Source organism: Zalophus californianus, chromosome 14 (assembly GCF_009762305.2).
Source record: "Zalophus californianus isolate mZalCal1 chromosome 14, mZalCal1.pri.v2, whole genome shotgun sequence".
Taxonomy (NCBI): Eukaryota; Metazoa; Chordata; class Mammalia; order Carnivora; family Otariidae; genus Zalophus; species Zalophus californianus.
Genome location: NC_045608.1, coordinates 6,838,382 through 6,864,383, shown reverse-complemented (window position 1 = coordinate 6,864,383; position 26,002 = coordinate 6,838,382). Strand labels below are relative to the sequence as shown.

The following is a 26,002-nucleotide window of genomic DNA, read 5'->3' as shown; positions in this document are numbered from 1 at the left end:
CCCCTGTGTGCTCTGTCTCAGTTCTGTCACCTGGGCCGGTGCGACCCTAAAGGGCCAGGAAGAGCCAGGGGTGTGGCCAGCGCGTCCGAGTTTGTTGGCACCCTCCAAGGATCCTGGTGCTGGCTGGCTCCGGCCCCAGCCGAGATGCTGCTCGAGTCCCTCTGTGCCCCTCCTGCCTGGAGGCCCCAGCAGAAGAGAAGATTGGCTACAAGGATCTTGGTCCATGGGGCGGGGGGGGGGGGGGGGGGGGGGGGGGGGGGGGGGGGGGGGGGGAGACAGGCTGCTTCCGCTGGTAACACAACTAACAAGCCCCTCTGGGAACATAAAGCCGCTTATAGGAGCTACCCCTCCGCCTGCCCAGCCTGGGGGCCTGCAGGGGAGTTGGGGCCGGCCCCTCACTGGCGCCAGGGGAAACTAAGGCACAGCACAGGCACCCACAGGTGTGACCATACACTGCTTGTAAAAAAGGAAATGGCATTCACTTCTGTACTTCAATCTGCTCTAAACAATATTTGCATTTTTATAAAGTTTCCCTGAATGGTCTTGTGTCCAAAAAGTTTTCTTTGCCAATATAAAATAGGAAAATTAGGTAGTAAAAATATTAGGGGGAGTATTTCTTTGTAGAAACCGTCAGGGGCTGGCCCACGGCGGAGAGAGAAAAGGAGTGGAGGGCATCGCCGTGCAAGGCCCAGCTCAGACCCCCCTCCTCCGGCCTGGCTGCAACTCACCCAGCCTCTGGACCTGGCCGTGGGCCCAGTGCAAACGCTGCACGGGGCTTTGAAGCATCCAGGTTTGGGGGGAGGGGTGACTGGCAACCCCTGCCCCCAGATTCAGTAAGCACCTTCCAGGCCAGCCCACCTGACCTACCCTGACCAGGGACCGTGGCGCGCGGTGGGCGAGGCCGCGCGGTCTGGACTTTTGCAAACAAAGAAGAAACGATGGAGCATGCTCATTAAATAAAGTCGCAATGGGAGGACCACAATTCTAAGCGGGGAGGGAGGGACGCTTTTCCCCCAGACCTAGAAGTCCATCAACATTACAAGACTTAAAAATCATACCAAAAACCAACCAGCGCGACCGTGGGGATGCCAGGCTGAGGCCTTGCACACACAACCTCCTGGGTACAAAACCGGGTCCTACGGCTACTTACCGCTGACCTACAGTTCTAAAATCAAATGGACGTGCTGGCCCAGGGCACCGGCCCCCTGGTCCTCGCAGCCTGTGTGTGCAGAGCCCCGGCCGGCAGGTGCAGCCTCCCAGGAAGGACGGGGGAGGCTCACTGGAGGATGAAGCCTGGCTGGTGTGGAGGCAGCCGGGGCGGGGGCCTCTGGGGGAGAGCGGGCGGGTACGGAGACACGAACTGTGCGGCAAATCCTTGCTGGGGGGGCAGGCCCATGCGGGGGGGCAGGGGAGGGCACTGTGACCCCGGGTACGGGAGGGCCTGTCCCGAGCCCATGGCGGCGGTAAACGGCGTGGCCAAGCGTCCTGCAGGCACCGGGGGCGGTGGCGGAGGGATGCGCCGAGGTAGCATGGAGGGAGGCCCACCGGCCTCCGAGGTAGGGTAGGGCAGGGGGGCAGCGGGCACCGGCTCGGGCACCCTGGGCAGCAGTGGGGCCGGCACAGAGGCCTGTGGAAGTCTCTGCCCCTTCAGCACCAGCTCCTGGAGCTTCTCGATTTTAACTCTTCGAGTGTGGGCCAGTTTCCGCTGGCTCTGATAGACATCGATGAAGGAGTCCAGAGGAAGCTCTCCATCAAGAAACTTCTCTGCCATGTTCTGAAAGCAGCAGGAGAAAGCTGGTTACAGGGACAGGTCAGCCCTTAGGGAAGGAAGCTCCCTTCACCACCCAGCGAGAGACAACACCCAGCTTCCTTCCGCCCCCCCGTCCCCCGCTTCCCACTGCAGACCCTGGCTGACCTCAGAGCGGCCCCCCCAGCACCCTGGCAGAGAGAAGGGGAAAGAGGTAGCTGGTCCTGACCGCCCGCCGCACCCCCACAAGCTGCACAAGGCAGCAGGCCTGAGGGGGAGCCAGCCCTTGAGGAAGCGGGCCTCTCGGCAGCCCTGAGCTGCTGGGCTTCAAGGCCCAGAGGAAACCACCCGACCCGCTTCCCACCTTCTCACCAAGCCAGCCCGAGTCCATTTCCTTCCTTCCACCGTAGAGTCAGTAGGACAGAGACAGGCTCGTGCCCCACCAGGGAGCCACCCACACCCAGGGGTGAATTCGACCACCCGGCCCAACTTGGCAACGTGCCGCCCACCTCAGCTTGCTACAGCTGTGCAACTTTTGACCCTGACTCAGGGCCGTATTGCTTAGTGAGGCTCCAACCTCAAGCGCTCAACGAGCTGCATCTCAAAGGCTCGGCCCTGCCCGCGGATTCAGAGCCGAAGGTGCGTCGGCTGCTGGAAGCCCCCGGGACCGGCGTGGACTCGCAGTACGGTGCGCACCGTTCGCTGGAGCCCCAGGCCCACTACAGCCTCCTGGCCGCAGAGGAACTGGCCCAGACCCTGGGATCTGTGCCCTGGGGCACTGCACTCACGCCGGTTGGCTGGCTTTACCTCGGTGTCTTCCTCAATCTTGGCCCCTTCTGCCTGCAGGAGTGCCAGCAGGGTCTCCAAGGAAGCGCTGCTAGACTGCCTGTCTGAAAGAAGCAAGGGGCATGATGAGAGAAGGGGGCATCCGGGCCCCAGCCCCTCAGAACGACATGCTCCCCCAGGCTCCGTGCCATCCTCCTTTCAAAGAGGAGCGCACCTTACCTGGAAAGGTTAACAGACAGCTTCCTAGGGAGCTGAAAGTCAAAGCCTTAAAATCCAGGAAAGGAAGGAGCACACGGGACAAAACAGGGGACAAACTCGGGGCTACACCATGCATCCCACACCCCATGTCACCGTTGGCCCTACAGAGGGCTGTCACCCAACACACAACATAACATGAACCACCCCATGCAGATTTCCTTTGTATTTCTGAGTAGTAACTTACATCAAATAGATGTAATTTAAGCCTAGCACCTCAATTTTTAAAAGTGTATAAACCCCCACCACCACCACCCAGATCAGGATACAGAACATTCGCAAAGGCTCACCAGGACCGCTCCCAGAGACTGGCCCCGAGGCGGCGCCGATGCCCAAGTCCTGCCTGGCTGAGAACTTCACGGGAGCGCATCACCCAGGGCGTGCTCTGTGCTGGCCCCTTCCAGCCCACACCGTGGATCTGAGATCCCGGTTTCCTTCAATGTCCACTGTGTAGAGACCAGAACTCACGGACCCAGCATTCTGTACACGGACATTTAGGTGGTTTCCAAACTCCACTATTACAAACAAAGCTACGTGAACATTCTTGGGCCTGTCCATGGACAGCCACGAGCGTCCATCTCTGCTGGGGGCACACCGAGGGGCAGACTGGCTGAATCACAGAGTCAGCACAGGTTTCCCTCAGGTAGGTTTTGCCAAACAACTTTCCCAAGCCGATTTTTACCAGTTTACATTACAAGGTACATCCTCCCAGCCAGGAAAGAGCTCCTCAGGCTGGGCCTGCCTTCCTGAGCTTTTACTGCAGTGACGCAGACGCTGAGGGAGTCCTGGTATCAGACCTCACTGAAGGGCAGGGCTTTTAACCTTTTCTTCACTGGAGCCCCCTCGAAAGCCATTAGGCTTTCGAGCACTCAGCTCAGGACTCCATACTCAGTTCCTACAGCTCTTCATAATGACATAAATCTAAGTGAGATGTTAAGATGAAATGTCCCCATAAGATGAAATATTCCCCCCATGAGGAATATTTCTCAGCACTAACTCTGAAGGCCTAACTCACAGGAGGAGACATTTGTTCAATACCATGATTCAGAAAATTACTTTTTTTTGGCTGTCTGGAGAAAGTGAAATTTTGTTTAAAAAGTGGCTAAGTCTCTTTTCTAAATAGGTGGAATGACTCTGTATGTACACTTTTTCTTTGTGGCCTTAACCAGTGTCTCAATCTGAAATTTTTCCATAATAATACTTCTCTCCTGGTAGCCCAACAGCTTGAAAATGTGCCCTTCCCTCCACTCTTTATTCTGGAAGGATCACCCTGGAAAAGTTACCTAATTTGGTCTTCTTTATCTGATAGGCTTCAAAGAGAACCTGGAGTTCCTGGTACTTCTGGGTCAAACGTGCTTTCAGGGCGTCCAGTTGGGGCTGGTACAGAAGGTTTCCTTCTGCCAGGCTCCGGTTGCTGGCGAGTGTCATTTCTTTGTTGAGCTGAACATTCTGCGTCTGTTAAGGAACACAGGATGATGAGAACCAACGAGTGTTAGTTCGCAGACCAGTCTCTGGAGGTTCCTGAGCCCCGCCCCCAGGAGCCCCAGCATCTGCTTCCGTCATTGGGCTGGTCCCCGGCTGAGACCACATGTGGGCCACTCCCGGCCCAGACTCCAGCCCCTCTGGGTTTGTAGTTTGGACACGGCTCCCTGTTCTTAAAGAGCAAAGCTACTTCCTTTCCAACGATTTGCAGACGGGCTTTGTCTTGTGACTTGTCAAGGCTCTTTACTTCGCTAGCTGCGCTGTGGCTGGAATCCCTTACTCCTCCGCTGTGCTTGCAGGGATCAACAGCTGTAAAGATTTAGGGCTAGATTTGTTCAAAACCAGTTTCTGCTGCTCCACAGGAAGTTAAAGAATCACTTTTAACAGCAGAGAACCAGTTGGCATGGTGTCAATTCAGGCTCAATCATCAGGCTTAGAGATCAAACACAAAAGCCTGACACCCCCTGGGAACGCATTCCGTTTACAGTGACCCTGCTCGCTCTCCCACGCCCACCTCCAGACCCAAAGCTGGGGCCAAGGGGCTGATCTGCCCGCCAGGCATTATTTGGGAGGGAGAAGCCCTGGCGCCCGGGACCACAAGGGTGAGGGGGAAATGTTAGGGTCTGAAGACAAGGCAAAGAATTCCCTAATAAAACTTAGCAAAACTATGTTTAAAGAAAACCCCAAACACATAGGACACCATTCGTACTGGCTAGTGACAGGACTCCACCACCATGGCCTGCCCGCAGCAACCTCGCTGTGTGGACCTGAAGTTCCCACAGCGCACGGTCCTGCCCCATTCTGCTGCTTTCTCGTAGCTTTCCTGCAACCCAGCGCCAGTTACCTCACTTTCCCCTTGATATTTGCTGCCACCCCACCCAGACTATTTTCTTTTTTTAAAAAGATTTATTTATTTGACAGAGAGCGACACAGCGAGAGAGGGAACACAAGCGGGGGAGTGGGAGAGGGAGAAGCAGGCTTCCCGCCGGGCAGGGAGCCCGATGCGGGGCTCGATCCCAGGACCCTGGGACCATGACCTGAGCCAAAGGTAGACGCTTAACGACTGAGCCACCCAGGCGTCCCCCACCCAGGCTATTTTCGCCATGACTTCCTTCCTCTTGAGAGTCTGGGTGCAGATTTCCCACTGTGCTGCCTCTGCTTCTGGCCAAGCCCACCCAGGGTGCCAGCCCAGTCCCCAGCGCAGCCGGCACGCAGGCACCCACTCACACGCGTGCCCTAGTGATGGGAGACAACACGGCAGCAGCTCCAGCCCCGGGGCGGGGGGGCTCCCTGCAGCAGGCACGTGGTCTGGACCTTCCATACCCAGGAGCTGGGCCCAGGGCCCTAAAGATTAGGCTCACCTTAAAACGGGATTTAAATTAAGATAGAAAATTGAGCCTCTAGCTCAACACTACAAAATTAGAGCAGCAGAAATACTCTCTCTTCTCTTGCTGCTTTTAGCCGGCAGGGAGAATCTGGGGCCCTCGTGTAAACAGGCTTCCTGGCAGCGCAGAGTTCCGGAAGGGCCCCCCCCCCCTCCGCCGCACCCGTGCGCCGCATCCCGAGCCCCTGCACAGGAGGCTTTCCTTCTATTGTTAAGCCATTTGAAAGAACAAACAAACAAACATAAACCTTTGTATATAGTCCACTCGGGAGCACAGCTCAGCAATTTCTTTTAAGACGAAACATGCAACTACCATGCGACCCAGAAATTGTACTCCTGAGCATTCACCTCAGGGGAAATGAAAACTTCTGTTCCCACCAAACCCCGTACGGGAACGTTCGACACGGCTTTATTTGCAACGGCCAAAACCCCCAAGCCACACAGCCGTCCTTGTCCGTGGACGGCTGAACCAAGTGCGCCGCATCCACACCACGGAACACCGCTCAGTCTAAAAAAGAACAAAGTCTGACACACGTGGCAACTTGGACGAGACTCCAGGGAATTATGCTGAGTGAAAAAAGCCAGCCCAAGGGTCACACACTCGAGGATCCAGTGTATACAACACTTTTGAAATGACAATCACAGAAATGGAGACAGGTGAGTGGTTGGGGAAGGGCCTCGGGAAGGAAGTTCATGGGGAGGGGATGCTCTGCTCGCCCCTATCCCGACCAGGGTCAACAACAGGGCTGTGAGGGTGGGGCAGAATTCCACAAGGGGTCCCCACGGTGGGGGAGGGAGGGACACACAGGATCTCTTGTTTCTTACAACCACTTGTGAATCTACAACTACCTCAAAATTTAAAGTTTAATTATAAATCAAGAAACTGCTGAGGAGTTTCTCTACAACCCCCCTCCCCCGCATGCCGGTCTCCTCTGACGGCGGCGAAGGGGCAGGTGTTCAAGGCCACAGCCCGGGCCGCCCCGCCCCCCGGCTCCCTGCACTCCAGCATTCTGACTCAATCTTAAGTCTTTGTTCAATAAACATTTATTGGGCAACTCTTCTCTGCCAGGCCCTGAGTTAGGCCCAGAGCACTGGGAGGAAGAGGAGCACTCCTATGGTCACATAAACTCAGTCATCATAAATGGAACGGACCTTAACATGCCCTCATCACTGGGTCCCCATCTGCCCGCCACGGGAACTTCCGAGAGCACCCCCAGCCTTTTCCTGCACGGCCTCTGGAGCTCAGGTCTGCTCTTCCCACGGGCTCCTGCTCAGGGTGGGGCCCCAGCACCCATGTCTTCGCAGCCACTGGCTGCAATCTGCGAGTAGGAAGTCTCCCTGCTCACAGTCTTCCCCACCGGAATACTAACATCGGCAGGATCTTGGTGTCCCAAGCACCTAACGGGGATCACTCAGGAAGGATCTGCTGACTGAAGCAGAGATCCTTCCCCACCCCCCAAAAGCCAGTCATTTGAGGCCAGGTCCAGCAAATAAGATGGATCACATAATGTAGAAGGAGGTAAAAGCTGTGTAGGTCAAGCAACAAATGCCCCAAATCCTTTACGCAGAGCAGACAGGCTCCCTTGATGAAGTCTTTTGAGACCAAGTTGGGGGCGGTGGGGGGTCTCACACTGGGGCTAAGGTTAATTCTGGAAGCAGGATTTCCATCTTCAGTGGAGGCACAGCTGTGAGCAAAGATCTCCGTAGGGACAATGGAAAGGTATTGGCATCCCGAGGTGTCTAATTCTAGCATGCCGTTAAAGGACTGCTCTTCAGCAGTGCTTGCCCACGGTGGCCGGATCTTAGAGTCACCTGAGGGGAAGGGGTGCTGGTTTGCTCAAACCCCCCCGCGCCAGCTAAATCCTCCATGAGGCCCAGGCATGGGTCCAGCTAAGCACCACTGCTCTGGTCTCCGCATAAAACATATCTACAAAGAAATTTTATTCCCGCAGGGTCTAAATCGGTCAAAATCACGTCTCCTGCATGTCAGAAAGTCCTAGAAGACAGCAACACAAAGCAGCACAGCCTCTTTGCACAGGATGCATAAAGGCTGGTTTAATATGCCAGCCAGCAAGGGCCAAATAAAACTACAACGGACAGGCATTAAAAGCTGTAATTTTTTTTTATATCCTTCGGGTATTCAGATGTTTTTGTTAGTAAATATTGGTAAGTTCTAAGTGACCACCCACAGCACTCTCCAGGGGACAAGGCCAGGACAGTGTGCTGAGGGGGGAGCAGCTTCTTAAGCATCTGATAAAGCCATTCCAACACTCGGATGCACCTCAGAACACACCTGGGATGCTGCACTAGATGCAGAAAAACTCCTTTCTCCGTAATATTCCTTTCCCTTGCTCCAATTAGAAATGGGGAGGAAACAGCCAGTCTTGTTCTATCACTTGCAAAGCAAAGGCGAGCTGGCTGGAATAGGCCCGGGGCCCTCTCCCTGGGGACGGTGCACAGCACGCTCAGCAAGGTCCAAGAGGCAGCCACTGTGGGTGACACACGGCCCAGCTCTCCACCGCCCGTGAGACCGACCCCAGGCTCGGCGACTGTGACTGGATCCGTGCCGTGACCCTGAGAATGCTTGCAGGGGTCACCGCGGTTTAGGAGCCACGTCACAGGGCCAACAGATACCTGAGACTGAAAACCGTGCTGCCGACCTCTGGATGGTTCTCATGAGCCTTTTTCTTAACCATAGAGAAATCCTTTCAGGAAATAGCCTCACTGTGGTAAGGAAACATTTTTTAAACACATACTCCACTTCAGTTTCCTTTTCTGTTCATAATCAGAGAAAAACGAGATGCAGGATTGTAGCATGTGGAACAGCACCCAATTTCTCTAATCCTTTCTGCCCCTTCCCTCCATGAGCGGTAACAATGTTCACTCGAAGTTAACAGCAACCTCTGAATGATCTTTTTTTTTTTAACTTTTCTCTTTCTCCTTGTACATGGTGCTTCAAGTATTTTTTTTTTTTTTAAGATTTTATTTATTTGACAGAGAGTGAGACAGCGAGAGAGAGAACACAAGCAGGGCGAGTGGGAGAGGGAGAAGCAGGCTTCCTGCGGGGCAGGGAGCCCGATGCGGGGCTCGATCCCAGGACCCTGGGATTATAACCTGAGCTGAAGGCAGAGGCTTAACGACTGAGCCACCCAGGCGCCCCAAGAGTATTATTTTTTTTTAAACATTTTATTTATTTGAGAGAGAGAGAGAGAGAGAGAGAGAGAGAGAGAGGGAAACAGCATGAGAGGGGACAGGGTCAGAGGGAGAACCAGGCTCCCCACTGAGCCGGGAGCCCGATGTGGGACTCGATCCCAGGACTCCGGGATCATGACCTGAGCCGAAGGCAGTCGCTTTAACCAACTGAGCCACCCAGGCGCCCAAGAGTATTATTTTTTAATACAACCTGTTAGTATTAGAACCAGAAGAGCAGAGGCTCTAGCAAAATAAGCTATTTCAAAAAAGGGTGACATAGGTGAAGGGGATTAGGAGGTACCAACTTCCAGTTATAAGTAAGTCATGGAGATGGAAAGCCCAGCACAGGGAACACAGTAACATTGTCACAACGTGGGAGGATGACAGACGGGGACCACACTCATCGTGGCGGCCACTGAATCATCTACACAGGAAGTTACAGGTCAACTACGCTTCTATAAATCAAAACAGGGCGCCTGGGGGGCTCAGTTGGTTGGGCGACTGCCTTCGGCTCAGGTCATGATCCTGGAGTCCCGGGATCGGGCCCCGCATCGGGCTCGCTGCTCAGCGGGGAGTCCGCTTCTCCCTCGGACCCTCCTGCCTCTCGTGCTGTCTCTCATTCTCTCTCAAATAGTAAAAAAAAAATTAAATTAAAAAATAAATAAAAATAAAGGACCATCAACCACATACACACACCCACACACATGAAAAAGAAAAAGAAAACGAGGTATTTTGAACACGCTTGTCCAGGCAGAAACGTGAAGACCCCCCTCTCGCTCTCACGACGCTCACGTTAACACTGAGGGTCCCACAGCATGCACATGCTACACGCTACCTCACACGCATGCCATTCGAGCTGAATTTGGGCTAGGGAAGTGCAGTCGACAATAAAGTTGGTGCGGAAGAAGCCAGATATAAATGCCCTATGGGTGACACGTGCAATGGTCGCCGAGGAGAAGCAGAGGGATGGCAGCGGCCTGCGCCCTGCTGGCCGCGGGGGTTCAGAGGCTTGAGCTCGCGGTGCGGGTTTTCCAAACCAGACACTTCCAGAGCATACAGTGGTTTGGAAGGGAGGTGCAAGAGGAGACTCTCAGGGTGACGACCGCTACGGCTCTGAAGCAAGGCTCCCCATCACGGCAGAGAAACCGGCGACGCGGGACACACACACACACCTCAGCCAGCAGCCAGTGCGCACAACCCCTGCCCCATCCCCGCGGCGGAGCCCGCCCCCTCCCGCCGGGAAAGCGGGGCCGGAAGGACCAGCAAGGGCGCCCCAGGGCTGTATTCCCAAAGACGCACAGACTTCAGGACCTCACGTAGAGCTCGGAGCAGCCACAACAAGATGCTCCAACACCATGGTGGGCTGGTTCGTTCGTTCATTCATTCAAGAAATACTAAAATAGCACCTGTCACCAGGTTCTGGGGAGCCAATAACCAGAACAGTCTGTCCTCACAACCCCAAGTGTAAGCAGGCCCTGTGAGCATCCCGCTGCCCAACTTCAGGGGGCGCCAGACCCTTCTCCCTGCAGCTCTCAACACAGACTGCATTTGCTCTCCAAATAAATGAAATGGGAGCGCCTGGGTGGCTCAGATGGTTAAGCGTCCGCCTTCGGCTCAGGTCATCCCAGGGTCTTGGGATCGAGCCCCACATCGGGCTCCTGGCTCAGCAAGGAGCCTGCTTCTCCCTCTCTCTCTGCCTCTCTCCCTGCTCACGCTTTCTCTTCTATCTCTGTGTCTCAAATGAATAAAATCCTTAAAAAAAAATAAATGAAATGGCTCAAAAGAGAAAAAGAACAACAAAAACCCATATAGTATGAACTTAAACACTTAAGTTACTGGTGTGAAAACTTCACTCCCGTCAGCACCCTACATGTTTCAACAGTATCTGCTAACATTTACTGAGCACTTACTGCATGCCTGGCATTGTGCCACCTTCTCTTTATGTATTCAATCCTCTCAGCAAAGGGGAGACAGATTTGCCCCCATTTTACCCAGGAAAGAAATACAGTCTCAGGGAGGTTTAAGAGACCAGCAGAGTCTGGAGTGCCCGTGAGTGACTAGAGTCCTGAGGTTAAGGGTCAGGATATTCTGTCTCCCAAGTGCGTTTTCTACAGGACTGTGCCCTGCATGACGCCGTAGCATCTACCATCCACTGCACAGAACTGTTCGACTCTCACTTCTCTTTTCAAGTTCCAGGATTCACTCATCTCAATTTCTGTTTATATCTTTCATTTACCTTTTTATTGAGGATATTTTCAAACACGAAGGGAAAGTAGAGAGAGGAGTATAACGAATCTGTGTACCTTGTCCAGGGTTTGACAATTAGTGATATTCACCCATACTGCTTCATTGAGATACGTCCCATTTTTTTTTTAAGGATTTTTAAAATTTATTTGACAGAGAGACACAGCGAGAGAGGGAACACAAGCAGGGGGAGCAGCAGAGAGAGAAGCAGGCTTCCTGCCAAGCAGAGAGTCCAATGTGGGACTCGATCCCAGGACCCTGGGATCATGACCTGAGCCGAAGGCAGACACTTAACCAACTGAGCCACCCAGGTGCCCCCCCCCCCACTTTTTTTCCTCAAGTATTTTAAAGCAAATTTCAGGCATCCTATCATTTCACCCTTAAAAAACTTTAGTATGTATCTTTAATAGGCAAGAACTTTACAACTATAATGCCGTAATCACATTAAAATTAACAATAACTCTCTAACTTCAACTTCTGCCTGTGTTGGCTTCAATTCCTCTTGTAATGAGCTTCTGCCTCATCTGGCTGACCATCTGAAATCGTTTATATAGGAAAAGCAGGATGACTGTTTATTTCCACCGCAACCTCTCCCCAGTCTTAAACCAACTTTTAGAAGACTGAGTTAATGATCAAGCAACCCCTGATAAAGACTAATAAGCTTTTTTGGGGGGGCATTATTAAGTAACGGATATGTATTTTTTATAGGTTTCAATTAACTGCAGTTAGTAATCTTCCTGAGGCTCAAATTGCCCACGGCCAGTGGGAGACACTTCAAGGTGGGTCCCCAGGGGTTGGAGAGCTTTCCCGCTCTCTAGTAGAACAAGCTGTCCCAGACCCATGTGTACATTTGCTGCCCCCGATCTGGACTAGTCCTTCTCCAAGAAATACTGGCTCCTTTTGGTGGGAAATTCATTTTTATATTTCTATTTTCCTCTCCAGATAAAATTAAATTGAAAGCTATCCATAATATAAAGATGAGGCATAAATTAAAGCTTAGCTTTTGTACTTCCCTACCAGTAGAAAATGTTAGGTTGCATTGAGACTCTAAATACAGCAAGCTTATGGATCAGGTGACCAAAAAGCCTGGCATGCGTTCAGCCAGGTTAATCTCTCCTTTTATTGTACTACACATGATCTAACTCACCAATTAATCTTAGGGTAAATATCACCAAGATCACATGCAATTTGAGTGTGGGCTTTCCTGTTAAAGCTTAGGTTATTAGAAAGCCCAAATTCGGGGCGCCTGGGTGGCTCAGTCGGTTAAGCGGCTGCCTTCAGCTCAGGTCATGATCCCAGGTTCCTGGGATCGAGCCCTACATCCGGCTCCCCGCACAGCGGGGAGCCTGCTTCTTCCTCTCCCTCTGCCTGCCACTGTCTACTTGTGCTTTCTCTCTGTCAAATAAATAAATAAAATCTTAAAAAAAAAAAAAAGCAAGCCCAAACTCATCTTCCATTCAGTGAAGACCTTGCCAGTGACAAACTCCCCCTCTCCAGTCTTCCAACCAAATTCAGGCTTTCAGTGGAGCCTGTAATCCAAGCCCACAATATCCCGGAGGTGTGCTACAAATCCACAAGTGAAAAAACTTAAGAGTTACAGAGTTGGACTGTTTAACATGTTAACAAAAACTAAAGATCTGAAAACTCAAAAATACAGTGAAAGAACTGTAGAACATTATGAAACTGTCCTAAAATACAACCACCTGGTGGGTTGTGTGAAACCATCTCCAAGGCTACAGCCTACTCGGGAGAGAAAATTTACCGGCTGCTTAGCTAATGTTCCACCAAAACAACCCACTCAACAGAGCGAACATATTAGATTAATAAAGATTGCTATTTTTGATTGGGGATGTCAAAATCCTTGAGGTGAAACTAGCTGCCCTCAAAGTAGCAGGCAACAGGACAGAGACTGGAATGATCCCTTCCATATGGAGCTGGCTCACATCTTAAAAATCAGTATGTTATTCACTTTACGTGCAACTAACCGTAGAAATGCCAAAAAGCTAGGTCTGAAAATAAATGGACTAGTCCCAGAGAAGAATTAGCTTTCTAGTTCTGGCAGGTTCAACACACCAGGGTGCTTTTGCTTTCCTAGACTTACTTCCTAACATTCACAGGGGTGGGTGATCTCCCTACTTCCTGGACTTATGTGGTTAATGATGTCAATAAGAAATATAATAATAGGTGTGACCAGTTCTGATAACTTGTCACATGCTAGAAAATGTTACTTTCCTAGTATCAGTGACCTTATAATTTCTGAGTACTCTGGGAGGAGGGAGGAAGAAAAGGCAGGACAGGAGCACCAACCTGATCACAACGTTAACTGCCTTTGTCCCTGTCTCCTAAAGGCAAGGGGCTTGTCACACTCGGTCCTACCAAATCAACGTTGGCAGGTGAGCCAGGGAAGCCATCAAGAAGCCCTCAGTCCATATTATCAGAACCAATTAGCTGCTGGTCAGCTGGGCAGTTTCGTTAAAGCCGTAAATCGCTAAACACACAAAATTTTAAAGATATACATCTGTCCATTTCTTCATTCAAGGCAAAGGTCTTTTCCAAGAGAAAGGTTCCACTAGCTTGAGTTCCAGAAGTTCTTTTTCATCCAGACCACATCCTTTGATGTGGAGGGTTTAAGACTAGATGTGCGAGGTGAGTGCAGAATCCTGGAATTCCGTTCTCCCGAAGCCTGGTCCATACTTAATTCACTAGCAAGTTTGTTTCTAGGGCACCACCTTCTATTAACTCTTCAAAGCACTCAGCTCCAATTTCTCTCCTTGTCTTTTCACTCATGGCTCATCAGCTGCCACAGTACTTAGCGAAATAATTACTGTAAGAAAACCAGAATGGGGGCGCCTGGGTGGCTCAGTCGGTTAAGCGGCTGCCTTTGGCTCAGGTCATGATCCCAGGGTCCTGGGATCGAGTCCCGCATCGGGCTCCCTGCTTGGCGGGAAGCCTGCTTCTCCCTCTCCCTGCCTCTCTGCCTACTTGAGCTGTCAAATAAATAAAATCTTCAAAAAAAAAAAAAAAAAACAGAATGGACAGGTTCTCAACTCTAAGTATACAACTGCAGTGTGGGAGCAGAAATGTCCAGATACCTGATCATGATCATGGGGAGGGGGGCATTAATCACTATATCTGATGGTGGGAAATGTCAATTACTGAAACATTCTGGTTAAGTGGAGGTCTGTCAATTAATAGCTCCTACTGTAATTTTAAATCCAGATTACTTCTCCCTTCCCCAAAGGAAAGCCTATGGAAGATAGAACGTCTAAATTCTGCCTTTTTTTTTTAAAGATTTTATTTATTTGACAAAGAGAGACAGAGAGAGAGCACAAGCAGGGAGAGTGACACGCAGAGGGAGAGGGAGAAGCAGGCTCCCCGCTGAGCAGGGAGCCCAATGTGTGGACCCAGGACCCTGGGATCATGACCAGGGTAGAGCCAAAGGCAGACGCTTAACCGACTGAGCCACCCAGGCGCCCTATAAGTCCTGCTTTTCTTATTAGCAGTTTCTGGCCAGGACAAACCACCAAAGCAATCATTTGTTTAGTAAGAGCTGAAGGGTTTTTTGCCTTTTCTCTATTTCCTTTTAACCACAATTTACAAGAATTGAATGTATAAATTTTCTGGGACAGTCTTTACACAGGTGCAAATACAAAAATGCCTAACCAGGTGGATCCTAGCTTACGTATATTAAGACTACAATCTTTTGACAATTTTGCTTTTACACTTAAAATACATCATGATATAAATTTTCCAACACCTGAGTCAAGAATTCAGTTTAGTGGATAAAATTTACTCTCACATGACTGAAATTATTCATCTTCTATTCAGTATGAGAAAATGCTATTCTAATTGTGGGATTTCTTTAGTCCAGGGGTAGAGAAGGATTAGTCAAAGAAGAATCAGTTACCCCGAAACTATTCTACTTAAATTTCTTTTGCGGGGGGCGCCTGGGTGGCTCAGTCGTTAAGCGTCTGCCTTCGGCTCAGGTCATAATCCCAGGGTCCTGGGATCGAGCCCCGCATCGGGCTCCCTGCTCAGTGGGAAGCCTGCTTCTCCCTCTCCCACTCCCCCTGCTTGTGTTCCCTCTCTCGCTGTGCCTCTGTCTCTGTCAAGTAAATAAATAAAAATCTTAAAAAAAAATGACATCTTTAAAAAAAATTTTTTTTTTTAATTTATTTGACAGAGAGAGACACAGTGAAGAGGGAACACAAGCAGGGGGAGTGGGAGAGGGAGAAGCAGGCTTCCCGCTGAGCGGGGAGCCCATTACCTGAGCCAAAGGCAGACGCTTAACGACTGAGCCACCCAGGCACCCCTCTACTTAAATTTCATAACAAAAAATACCTACAATTTTATTTGATGTAGGGAATTTGATGTTCTAACTAAAAAACTGCCTAAGACTTAAAATATCAATTTTTAAAAAAATGATTAACAGGGCGCCTGGGTGGCTCAGTCGTTAAGCGTCTGCCTTCGGCTCAGGTCATGATTCCAGGGTCCTGGGATCGAGTCCCGCATCGGGCTCCCTGCTCGGCGGAGAGCCTGCTTCTCCCTCTCCCACTCCCCCTGCTTGTGTTCCCCCTCTTGCTGTGTCTCTCTCTGTCAAATAAATAAATAAAATCTTTAAAAAAAAATGATTAACAGATTTATGTTCAAAGATGTTAATGACAACGTAATATGGTAGCAAAAAAAAGCACCTAAATATCCAATAAGGGAATGATTACATAAATTAGGACATATCCACATGATCAAGTATCATGCAGCCATTAAACTGCATGGGGCACCTGAGTGGCTCAGTCAGTTGAGCATCTAACTTTGGCTCTGGCCATGATCTCAGGGTCCTGGGATTGCATGCATGCACACGCTCTCGAGCTCTCTCACTCTCGCTCTCTCTCAAATAAAATCTAAAAAAAAAATACAAAAACCCAAATTGTCCTATAATAATATTCTGATTAAAAAAAAAATAAGAAAATGGGGCGCCTGGGTGGCTCAGATGGTTAGGCGTCTGCCTTCGGCTCAGGTCATGATCCCAGAGTCCTGGGATCGAGTCCCACATCGGGCTCCCTGCTCCTTGGGAGCCTGCTTCTCCCTCTGCCTCTCTCTCTGTCTCTCATGAATAAATAAAATCTTAAAAAAATAAAAAAATAAAATGACCAGAGTATAACTTTAGGTTAAAACACACACACACACACACACACACACACACACACGTACACACACACACACACAGCAAACAAAAAACTCTCTATACAGAATGATCCCAGTGGGGGGAAAACAAGAAAAAAAAAAGCAATATAAAATGTTAACAGTATTCCTCTTCTCTCTGGGTGGTGGTATTACATGTGATTATGTTTTTCTTCTTTATAATTTTCTGTAATAAACACAAAAAATATTTTTAAAGATTCGATCAATTGGAATCAGAAATTTGAAATACTATATACTCAGAACAAATAAAATAAAATACCATACACAGCCTGTGTTCTTCAACAGAGTATGTGAAAGGAGACCAGCCACTGAGGACACAGAGGGGCGCTATGAATATCAAGTAACTACGGGACCGTGTGTGAAACAGCAGTACCCATGGGCATTGGAAGCAGATGGCACATTATCCCCTAAACAAGCACTTGCCAAAGCATGCCCCAGGGAAGCAGTCCCACGAGTTCCATGATCAAGTCTGGGAAATGCAGCAACGTCTGCCCCTCCGGAGCTTCACCGCACACCCTGGTAGTAAGTACCAAACAAAGCAAAGCGAAACCAAAACCTTTTAAAACACTGGTTTCCCAAATTTATTTACCATGGAACTCCTTTTCATGTGACTGCCACTGACATGCACAGCATGAGCGCCCCAAGGACGGCCAAGGGAAATGCTACCCTGAAGCAAACAGCCCCAGCACCTTATTAAGACGGCCACGGCCTCCATCTACCGGGCACGTAGTCCTGCCACAGCCCGAGCTCAGCAGCTCACAAACATCTTCGTGGTTGACCCTCCTGATGCCTCGTAAGCCCACTGTTCTAATGTGCCCGTTTTAAAGATGAGGGAACGGACATTCGGGGAGGTTAACGGTGCCCAGCGTTTCCTAGCAACCCAAACCCCATCTTTAACCGCTATGCTTAGGAACCGACCTTACGTTTTTTGTGAGGCTTTTTATAACCTTTGCCTCCTCTTTATCATTTCTTTCCAGATGGTGTTAGTGGCTCTGTTAGTTTCTCCCTATACTCTTCAAAAGTCTGCCTCTGACAGACAAACCATATAACTGTGTTCCTATTTGAATCGGGTACAAAACAAGACTCCCAGGCCTGCGAGGAGCCTGGCGTGAGCCCTCAAGTCAGTGATTTGGGGCTGCCCCGAAGGTCTTTGTTACCAACCACCTTTCGGCCTTCCAGCTGATCTCCCTGCTTTCTGGTCTTACCCCCTCAAATCCACCCCCACCAACGGGGCTGCCCGAACTGTCCATTTAAGCCACAACTGTGACCACAGCACTCCCGCGGCTCCCTCTGCCAAGAGGATCAAGCCATCTGGCCTCTCTCGGTCCCTCCAGCAAGGCTGAATATTCCTGCTGTGCACCCCTCTCTAGGTTTTTCCTCTGCATCTGTGCCGGCTGTCCACCCCCGTGCCTGGAAGGCCTTCTCCCTCATTACCTGGTTAACTCTTCCTTTGAATCACAGCTCATGAGTCATCTCTCCTCTGGGAAACATTCTCTGTGGATCTCCCCCAGCCCCACAAAGGCCTGTTGGGTCCCCTGCCACTAGTGTCCCCATCACTACTGTTTCACACATCCAATATTTGTGAAGACTGACTTTTGTACACCTGCGAAATCCTAAAAGAGGAAAGCGAAGTGACTTCGTGGCTTCCCATCCCCAAGGTGCTCCATAAAGGCTGAGTAATGAATAAACTGGCTCGGCCCCAGCTGTGTTCACACTGACGAAAGCTGCTGTCTGATGGCAAGCATTAATTAGCGCTTACTCTGTCCCTCTGCCGACCCAGGCACCAGGCAACGGACAGGAACAGAACCTCGAGGCCACTCCTGGTGGCACCACCTTTGGTGATAATGAAAGATCTGACTTGAAGGAAACATTAACTATGACACTGCTTGTAACGTAATAAACTATTCAAATATACGCTTTTCACATCAACTCTTCGGCAGAGTCATGAACAATATTCCTCATAATTCCATGAGAAATGCTTTCAAAAGCTTTCTCTTGACATACTGCAACGTAACCTAGGACAACAAAGCTGCATCTACTGCTCTGCTTTCATTCTTCCCTAGGAACCAATTCCACAAACTACTTTCCTCCGCCTTTTTACCACTAGGTAAGACAGTTTTCCCTAATAATGATGGAATCTGAAAAACCCACAGAGCAGAGGGAGGAAATAAACCAACTCTTGTCTCAGCACGTTCAGAGAGTCAGTGATTATATATGTGAACAGTGGCTGACACACAGGTCGTTATAGAAAACCCTGCACTGCACATTTGGCATAATCCCCACAGCAACATTCTACTACAAATACCGTGATAAAAGCCAAATACAGATCTTCCTTAATTTACAATGGGGTTACATCCCGATAAAACCATCACAAAAGGGCGCCTGGGTGGCTCAGTTGGTTAAGCGACTGCCTTCGGCTCAGGTCATGATCCTGGAGTCCCGGGATCGAGTCCCACATCGGGCTCCCTGCTCGGCGGGGAGTCTGCTTCTCCCTCTGACCCTCTTCCCTCTCATGCTCTCTACCTCTCATTCTCTCTAATAAATAAATAAAATCTTTAAAAAAAAAAAAAAAACATCACAAAAAATATCATTAAGTCAAAAATGTATTTAATATACCCTAACCTAGTGAACACCATAGCTTACCCTAGCCCACCTTAATTGTGCTCAGAACACTGACGTGAGCCTCCAGTTGGGCAAAATATTCTACCACAAAGCCTATCTCTTTTAAGATTTTATTATTTTCTTAAATGGTAAGTAGGCTCCATGCCCAACATGGGGCTTGAATTCACAACCGTGAGACCAAGCATCGCGTGCTCTACCGACTGAGCCAAACAGGCGCCCTAACCCAAAGCCTATTTTATAATGGAGTGTTGACTATCCCATGTAATCTCCTGACTACCGCACTGAGAGTGACAAGCAGAACAGCCGTGGGGGTGCAGGTGGTGGTCAGCATACTGGCTGTTGAACCTCATGATCATGTGGCTGACGGGGAGCTGCGGCCACTGCTCAGCCTCTTGGGAGAGAATGGGACCGCAGATTGTGAGCCTGCGACAAGACAAATTCAGAATTCCAAGTATGCTACCTACCGAATGCATACCGCTTTCACACCCTCGTCAAGTCCAACAGTCGTTAGGTTGAACCAGCGTAGGTCAGGGTCGTCTACAAACAACAAAGTTGGCTTAGCTCAAGAGCACATCAGTTCTGCATGACAGATGAGGTTCAAACAGTTCAGGTTCCTCTTTTGACTAGTCTGATACGGTCAGTACAAACACTACAAGAGGATGTCGGCTTGTCTATAAAACACCAGACTCATTTCTCCCTGTGCTTCTCCCAGCCCGCTAGTTACTCCTGCTGGCCTTCCAAACTTTTAGATTCTTCCTGAAGGAAGTGGGCCCCAAAACCTGTGTCTCAGCTGACTGTTCCCAAGCTCTAGAGCCATATTTCCAACTGCTGCCGGAAATGCCACACAACGGTCCTCCCTGCCCCGCACTCTCGGGCTGCAGAGTCTCAGGGAGCCCTCCCCCCACGCCCCCCTTACTCATTTCCACCTGCAGCCAGTTAGCACCACTCACCCAGCAGCACCTACACGCCAAGGTCACAAAGACACACAGGACAAAATGGAGCCCCCAGACTAGCCAGGGACACAAGGAAGTCAATGTGACTTACAAAACATGTGACAAGTGCCACGGAAGAGGTATACAAAGGAGTGAAGAGACCATGTGTCTGTGACTGAGGAGGTGGGGGGGGCACATGGAAGGCAAAGCTGGTGAGGTTGGCGTCCCCTCTCCCAGAACCCCAGCTCAAACCCTGGTTTCTTCTCACCACTGCACTTCCACCCTGGCCTTTCCTGAACCTTCCTGCACTCACCCAGCCCATACTCTGCTGCCAAGTCAACCTCCTAAAGCGTACTTCTGATCATAGTGCTCTTCTGCTCCAAAAAGTCATGGAAACTCACTGCTAACAAATTACCCGCCTTCCACTCACTCAACTGGCACTCTGCCCCCTCTGGCGCTCGGTCATTTCCCTACTCACGGGCAGATCTGATCTGGCAAAGGAGATGGCAACTCACCACTCATAAAGCCTGCCCTGTGCTTTCCTGCTCTGGGCCTGTGCTCTTGCTGTCACTTCCTCCTGATTCCCCATGTTTCTCACTCAAAACCCTAGAGAAATAAATATCTAATTCAAGACCGTGGCTGGGGGTGGAGAGGGGTGTCATGCTCAGGATGGAGCACAAAGAGGGCTTTTCACTGGGTAGGCAGTGTTTACTTCCTAAGCCGGGTGGCAGGTGCACAGATACTCCTCACATTATTCCAGACCCTCTCAGAGGTATTATTGTATTCGATCATTTATTTTCTTAAATCTTACCCACCTACCAAAGTCTATCTCTTGCACTAGGAATCTAACTACTCTAGCCAGACAGCCTCTTCATCGGAACTTCAATATCATTTACAATTCACATGTGGCCCTTCTTCTTAGTCTCTCTTTTTAAAAAATTGTGATAAAATATAAACTATACCATTTTAGCCATTTTCAAGTGCCAGTTTTAAGTACACTCACACTGTTGGACAGCCACCACCACCACCACCTCATCATGTTCATCTTTCCAAACCGAAACTCCCTATTATTCTCTCTTGCACTGTAAACGTCTGCATACTTGGTTTCTTCCCCAAATTATAATACGGGGATTATACCCTATTCATGTTTCCATCCTTAAAATGCCTCGCATGCAGTTAGTGCCCCACAGCTGTGGAACTGAAGTGGAATCTTCTTGAAATGGCAGCAAGGATATGCAGCCTTTTTGTTTTAGCAATAACAGCTGATAACAATTTCCTGAGTGCTCACTGTGCTAGGTGCCATACTAAGCATCTTATACACTCACTTAATCCACCCAACCAACCCGATGAAGTAGGTTACTGTTGTCATCCCCTTTATTTGCAATAAGGAAACTCCACTCGGGAAGACAACACTTGCCAAAGGTTACACAGCTGGTATCAAAGTCGGTTCTGCACTGTACCACTCCCACTGCACTTTTAATCTATGCAAAAGAAGTAGAGAGCAATTACATAAGCGGTCAAATTTCACCTAAGCCAGCCAGTCTAACAATTCTGAAAATCTCCTAAGAAAGAAAGGGGGCTAGCCTCTACAGAAGCCCCCTCTGTGCCAAGTACTGCCTTCACCTGCTATTCCATTCAGCCTCACAAAACCTGCATGGTTACTACTCTCACTTTACAGTGGAGGAACCGAAGCACAGAGAGTTAAGTAACTGAAATGAAGACACACCACTCTCAGCTATGTGCTTTCCATGAAATCTTTTTTGGTAAGCTCTACCCCCAACGTGGGGCTTGAACTCATGACCCGAGATCAAAAGTCATAGGCTCCACCGACTGAACCAGCCAGGCGCCCCTTTCCACAAAATTTTTAAGATTTTATTTATTTCAGAAAGAGAGAGTGCGCACAAGTGGAGGGGAGGGGCAGAGGGAGAGGGAGAAGGCGGCTCCCCGCTGAACAGGGAGACCTGGCTGGGGAGGGGGGGGGGGCCTCGACCTCAGGGCCCTGGGACCATGACCTGAGCCAAAGGCAGACACTTAATCGACTGAGCCACCCAGGCGCCCCTCCTCAAAATCTTAATGCCTCCTTAAAAAAAAAAATCGAATTTCAGAAAATATTCTCAGGCACAGTAATTTTTTACTCAAGGGTTAAAATAATAAGTCCATGGAAGAGAAGACTCAAACATAAAAGTTGAAGCCTTTGTATATAACAACGAGAACAGAAACAAACTCAGTAGCAGGCACTCCAAGAGTTTAAATCCTAACTTCCAAAAACCAGTCCCACCAGCGCTCAGTGCCATGTTGAGGAAACAGTCCCTGGGTTTAAAGCAAGGTCAGTACATTTCAATGAGCCATTATGATTCATGCAGTAGCTCTGCAGCCCCACACAAATCACACCAGAACACGCCTTAGGGAAACAGCTTCTCCCAGACCAGACTCTTCCCACAAAACAATGTTTTTCAGACCCTCAGCGTTTTTGCATGTGGGCATTTTCACTTGCCAAAGGAACACAGATCCTGAATTTGAACCTTAGTGAGGTGAAATTATTAGTTAACACCAACCAATCAACATTTCCTCAGAAAGCTCACAAGGAGACCTGACCCAAGAGGTGTGGTTTAGCTGCCTAATCCCCTAAGCGACAGTTCCTTTTAAGGGAGTGCCCTGTAAGTCCAATGGGGTTAATGTGGATGGAGAGAGAAAGGCACATTCCATTGCCATGTAAAAATAACTTTAAATAAAAATAAAATGTGTGCATATGAAACGTCAGCCCACAGGAAAGGAAAGAGCAAAGATCACTGGGGATGGTACTACATTTAGGGAACTGCATAAGGAACAGGAGGAACACGAAAAGATAAACACACAGGCACTGAAAATGAGACCGTCTATAGCTTCAACATGATTTTAATGTCTTGAGCTGCGCTAAAGCTCACACACCACAATTAAAACAATGTAAGTGAAGAATGCACAGCTGTATTCAAACCTAACAGCGAATGCCTTCAAAACCTAGCCACGCTTTCTGCCACAAAACATCCCCTCAAGGCTTGAAGAAGTCTTACTCTACAATTTAAAACACTTCCTTCTGCCAATTAAAAAAAAAAAAAAAAAAGCCTTTGGTTCAGATTAAGAGATTCTATGCTGGAAAAGGCCTGTTGCATTTACAGTCTCATCCTAAACCTACTGAGATATCTACATAATTGTTTTGACCATAAAAAGGTAAGATATGAATTCTTAAGTTAATGGCAAATAAAAACTTACTTAATATTCTTGAAATAAGACCCTATTAACTTGTCAGGATGACCTGCTATTAATGGCTGTCAGTACCTTTCTAAAAAACAATGAATTAGCTGGTTATTAGTAACTGCAATTAGTCTTGATTGAGCACTAACCATGTGCTGTGTTAACATGCACTATCTCACATAATCCCCACATCAACTCTATTATATCAGCCTTCAACAGATGCTCAGAGAGGTGGATTAACTTGCCTGAAATCACACAGCTGGCAAGTGGCCAAGTCCAGCCTGCAGTATTTGATTCCAAAGTCTCTAAGTTCCCTTTTGGTCAAGAGATGACAGTTTACAGAGTATTTTCTTCTGTGTCTCACAACCACTCCGAAATAAGCCAATAAACCAATGCATAACATTAACAGCTGAGTCAAAGTAACACGGCCAAAATTTTAGTTATTCATGCTATACCCGTTCCCACAGAAACATGCCACATGTGACCAGAGGAACAGGATTTGCTAAGTGTGACTGTAGCTAGGTGAGCTGCTTGGCTAAAGTATTCTGGTCTTCTAGATCAGTTTCCTTGTTTTAAAAGCACTACACCCTGAAGAACAAACTATTGCTGAGTAAGTTAATTTGAATTATGTGGTCTAATCAAGGGCAGTCGGTGAGTCCTCAGTATTTGTACAGGGTACTCTGGTAAGACAGTCACCTTTACAAAAAAAAGCAACCAACAAAGTTCTGCTAGATTAATTTGCCTTTCCCTTTATGTACTAATCTCCAGTTTCTTGGGTAGAGGAAACAAGTCATGCTGTCCCTAACAGCCTCGGAGTCAGGAAAATTACTTGACTCTTTCTACAATCTTCCCTCCACTAAAAGGCAGTTTATTTCTATTAAGGTAGAATATAAACAATCTAACTACACCAATATAAATACAGTATTCCGTTCTTACTGAAACAGAATGGTCACACAGCAAAATAATTTGTAGGTGGTATTACACATTAGAAAACTATACCTGTCATTTTATTATTAAACTAGAAAGATGCCTGCTGACATATAACAAAAGGTCTCCCAGCAACTGAAAAGCAGAAAAACTAAGCAAAGATTTTCTTTCTTTAGAAACGTGAAACTCTTTCAGTCAAGAAAGATGGATCTTGTCACTTACTATTCTCTAAAATGGAAAGTGCCACATGGAGACCATAAATGAGGGAAACTGCATCTCGGAGCAATGTTCTATGTGCCAAGTTACAAAGCCCGTGAACACAAGGGGTGTATTAATGGAGAGACTGATACCATCTTACTACAGTGGCCTCTCTGTAGCTCAGGACAATAATCTGTTGAGGGTTTTCCAGTCATTTTGAATGTGCCACCTCCATACAAGCCCCCTTTCAAGGAAGCTGGCTCAGGGCTGAACAATCCCTCTTGGGAAAGAAAGCCAAAAGCCCCCACTCAGGCTTCTGGGTGAGAGGCTCAGCCCTGTAGGCGTGGGAAGGCTCAGACTTGGGAGACAAAGAGGTAGGAGTGGTACATGGGCTGGGGAGAGCTGGGATCAGCCTGGGTGCACCTGCCTGGAGGAGACCCAGACCCGGAGGATGGGGCATTCAGAGAAAGAGTCCAAAAAGGCTGGGAAAAGGAGAGACCAACACAGTGCAAATCCAAGCGTGAAGCCAGTTACCCCAGAGAGCAAACCATGCCACAAAAAACCCAGTGACATAACCAGAAACAGGGTGGCCATATCCTTCCAGAGGCTGGGCAGGACCTCAACTATCAAAGAGGTGGGGATTGGCTGTCAGCCTCCCAACCCCCGGTTTATCTTCTCCCAAAAAAAATAGCTCCAGGAACTCTCACTGGCCCCAGCAGGGTAGGACACCGGGGCAAAGCCACCATACTAGATTCCCATATTCCCTGCTTTCACAGAAGGGGGCAACTTTATGGAGAAAGGGGTTCCTGCTCCCACCCACCAGACCACGGAGAACCACCTGGGATGGCTTCGCTAGGGCCCCTTCCAAATGAAAGGCAGACCCCACAGGGCCCCTCCAACGCTCCTGGGAACTCTTAGATACACGGACCCCTCAAATCTTAATCTGGCTAAATCCGTGGCCTCCTGCCTCCCACAACCTCAGAGACGCTGCCCAATCCTAAAGTCCTCTCAGGCTGAGGCTCAGCTACGGAGCCTCAGCTCCCCCCCCCCAAAACCCATCCTGGAAATGGCAATCCTAAGACTCCTAACCAGCTAGTCCACTCAGCCCCTGAAAACCTATTCGCAGAGCCCGATTACTGCCTCAGTCCGCCTGGACCTCTCAACCCTCTCCTCAAGCCCCTCAACCCCTGCCCAGACCTAGCCCTCGGCCCCCTCCGTCCGGTCTCAGTCACCCCCAGTCCTCCGCCGCAGCCCCCTCTACCCTCTCCAACCCAGTCCATCCCAATTCCCTCCTCGACCCACCAGACTCAGCCCCAGCCCCCCGAGCCCCCAAATGCCCGTTCCAGGCTCTCTAATCCCGGCTTCATTCCCAGCCTCCGTGCCTCAAAGCCTCGCCTCGAGCCCGATCATCCCTCGAGCCCCGTCTCAGGGCGCTTCCCCCCGCCCCACTCAGCTCCAGCTCCGTCCCCTCACCCCGTCCCCAGCCCTCCCATTCCTCGACGCAGTCCTCAGCCCAACCTGAGGCACCGAGACCGCCCCCGCCTCCGGCCACCTCCAGCCCGCCGCGGGCCCCCGACCCCGCACGCCCCTCCTCGAGGCCCCGCAGCCGCCGCGCGCCCCCGCCCGGCTCACCTCCTCCATCTTCTGCACCATCTCCGTCAGCTGCCCCTCGTCCTCCAGCAGCTCGTTGAGCTGCACCAGCGACAGCCCAGCGAACCGGGCTTCGCTCCCGGCGCCCGCCATCCCCGCGTCTCAACCGCCACCGCCGCTCCGGCCGCCAGGCTCCGCCGACCGGAAGCACCG

General features: G+C 49.7%; 2 protein-coding genes and 1 long non-coding RNA gene across 6 annotated transcripts in view; 2 read left to right on the top strand and 1 right to left on the bottom strand.

The window, feature by feature from the left end:
* The window catches only part of HIP1R (huntingtin interacting protein 1 related), a 29,951-nt gene extending 29,793 nt beyond the window's left edge, over positions 1–158 (top strand). For both annotated transcript variants that reach the window (XM_027576545.2, XM_027576544.2), the window contains one exon: positions 22–158. The gene's annotated coding sequence lies outside the window, so the exon portion shown is untranslated. The remainder of the gene's footprint in view (positions 1–21) is intronic.
* Positions 41–26,002, bottom strand: VPS37B (VPS37B subunit of ESCRT-I). Of its 3 annotated transcripts, none has more exons than XR_003516983.1 (5): positions 25,832–26,002; positions 4,072–4,243; positions 2,555–2,637; positions 1,151–1,774; positions 41–176 (listed from the first exon to the last, which is right to left on the bottom strand). XR_003516983.1 is itself a non-coding variant. In XM_027576557.2 (5 exons), exons 2-5 carry the CDS (start codon positions 19,382–19,384, stop codon positions 1,277–1,279), a joined length of 762 nt encoding a protein of 253 aa, XP_027432358.1. In that variant the 5' UTR covers positions 19,385–19,448; positions 25,832–25,957; the 3' UTR covers positions 253–1,276. The 3 variants fall into 3 exon arrangements, 2 of the variants coding, with proteins under 2 accessions (XP_027432358.1, XP_027432356.1); XM_027576557.2 differs by lacking the exon at positions 41–176 and adding an exon at positions 19,376–19,448 and having other exon boundaries at positions 253–1,774; positions 25,832–25,957; XM_027576555.2 differs by lacking the exon at positions 41–176 and having other exon boundaries at positions 257–1,774.
* LOC113912814 lies at positions 6,124–7,712 on the top strand. Its single transcript, XR_003516984.1, has 3 exons — positions 6,124–6,311; positions 6,724–6,900; positions 7,607–7,712. It is a non-coding gene; the product is annotated as an uncharacterized LOC113912814 (long non-coding RNA).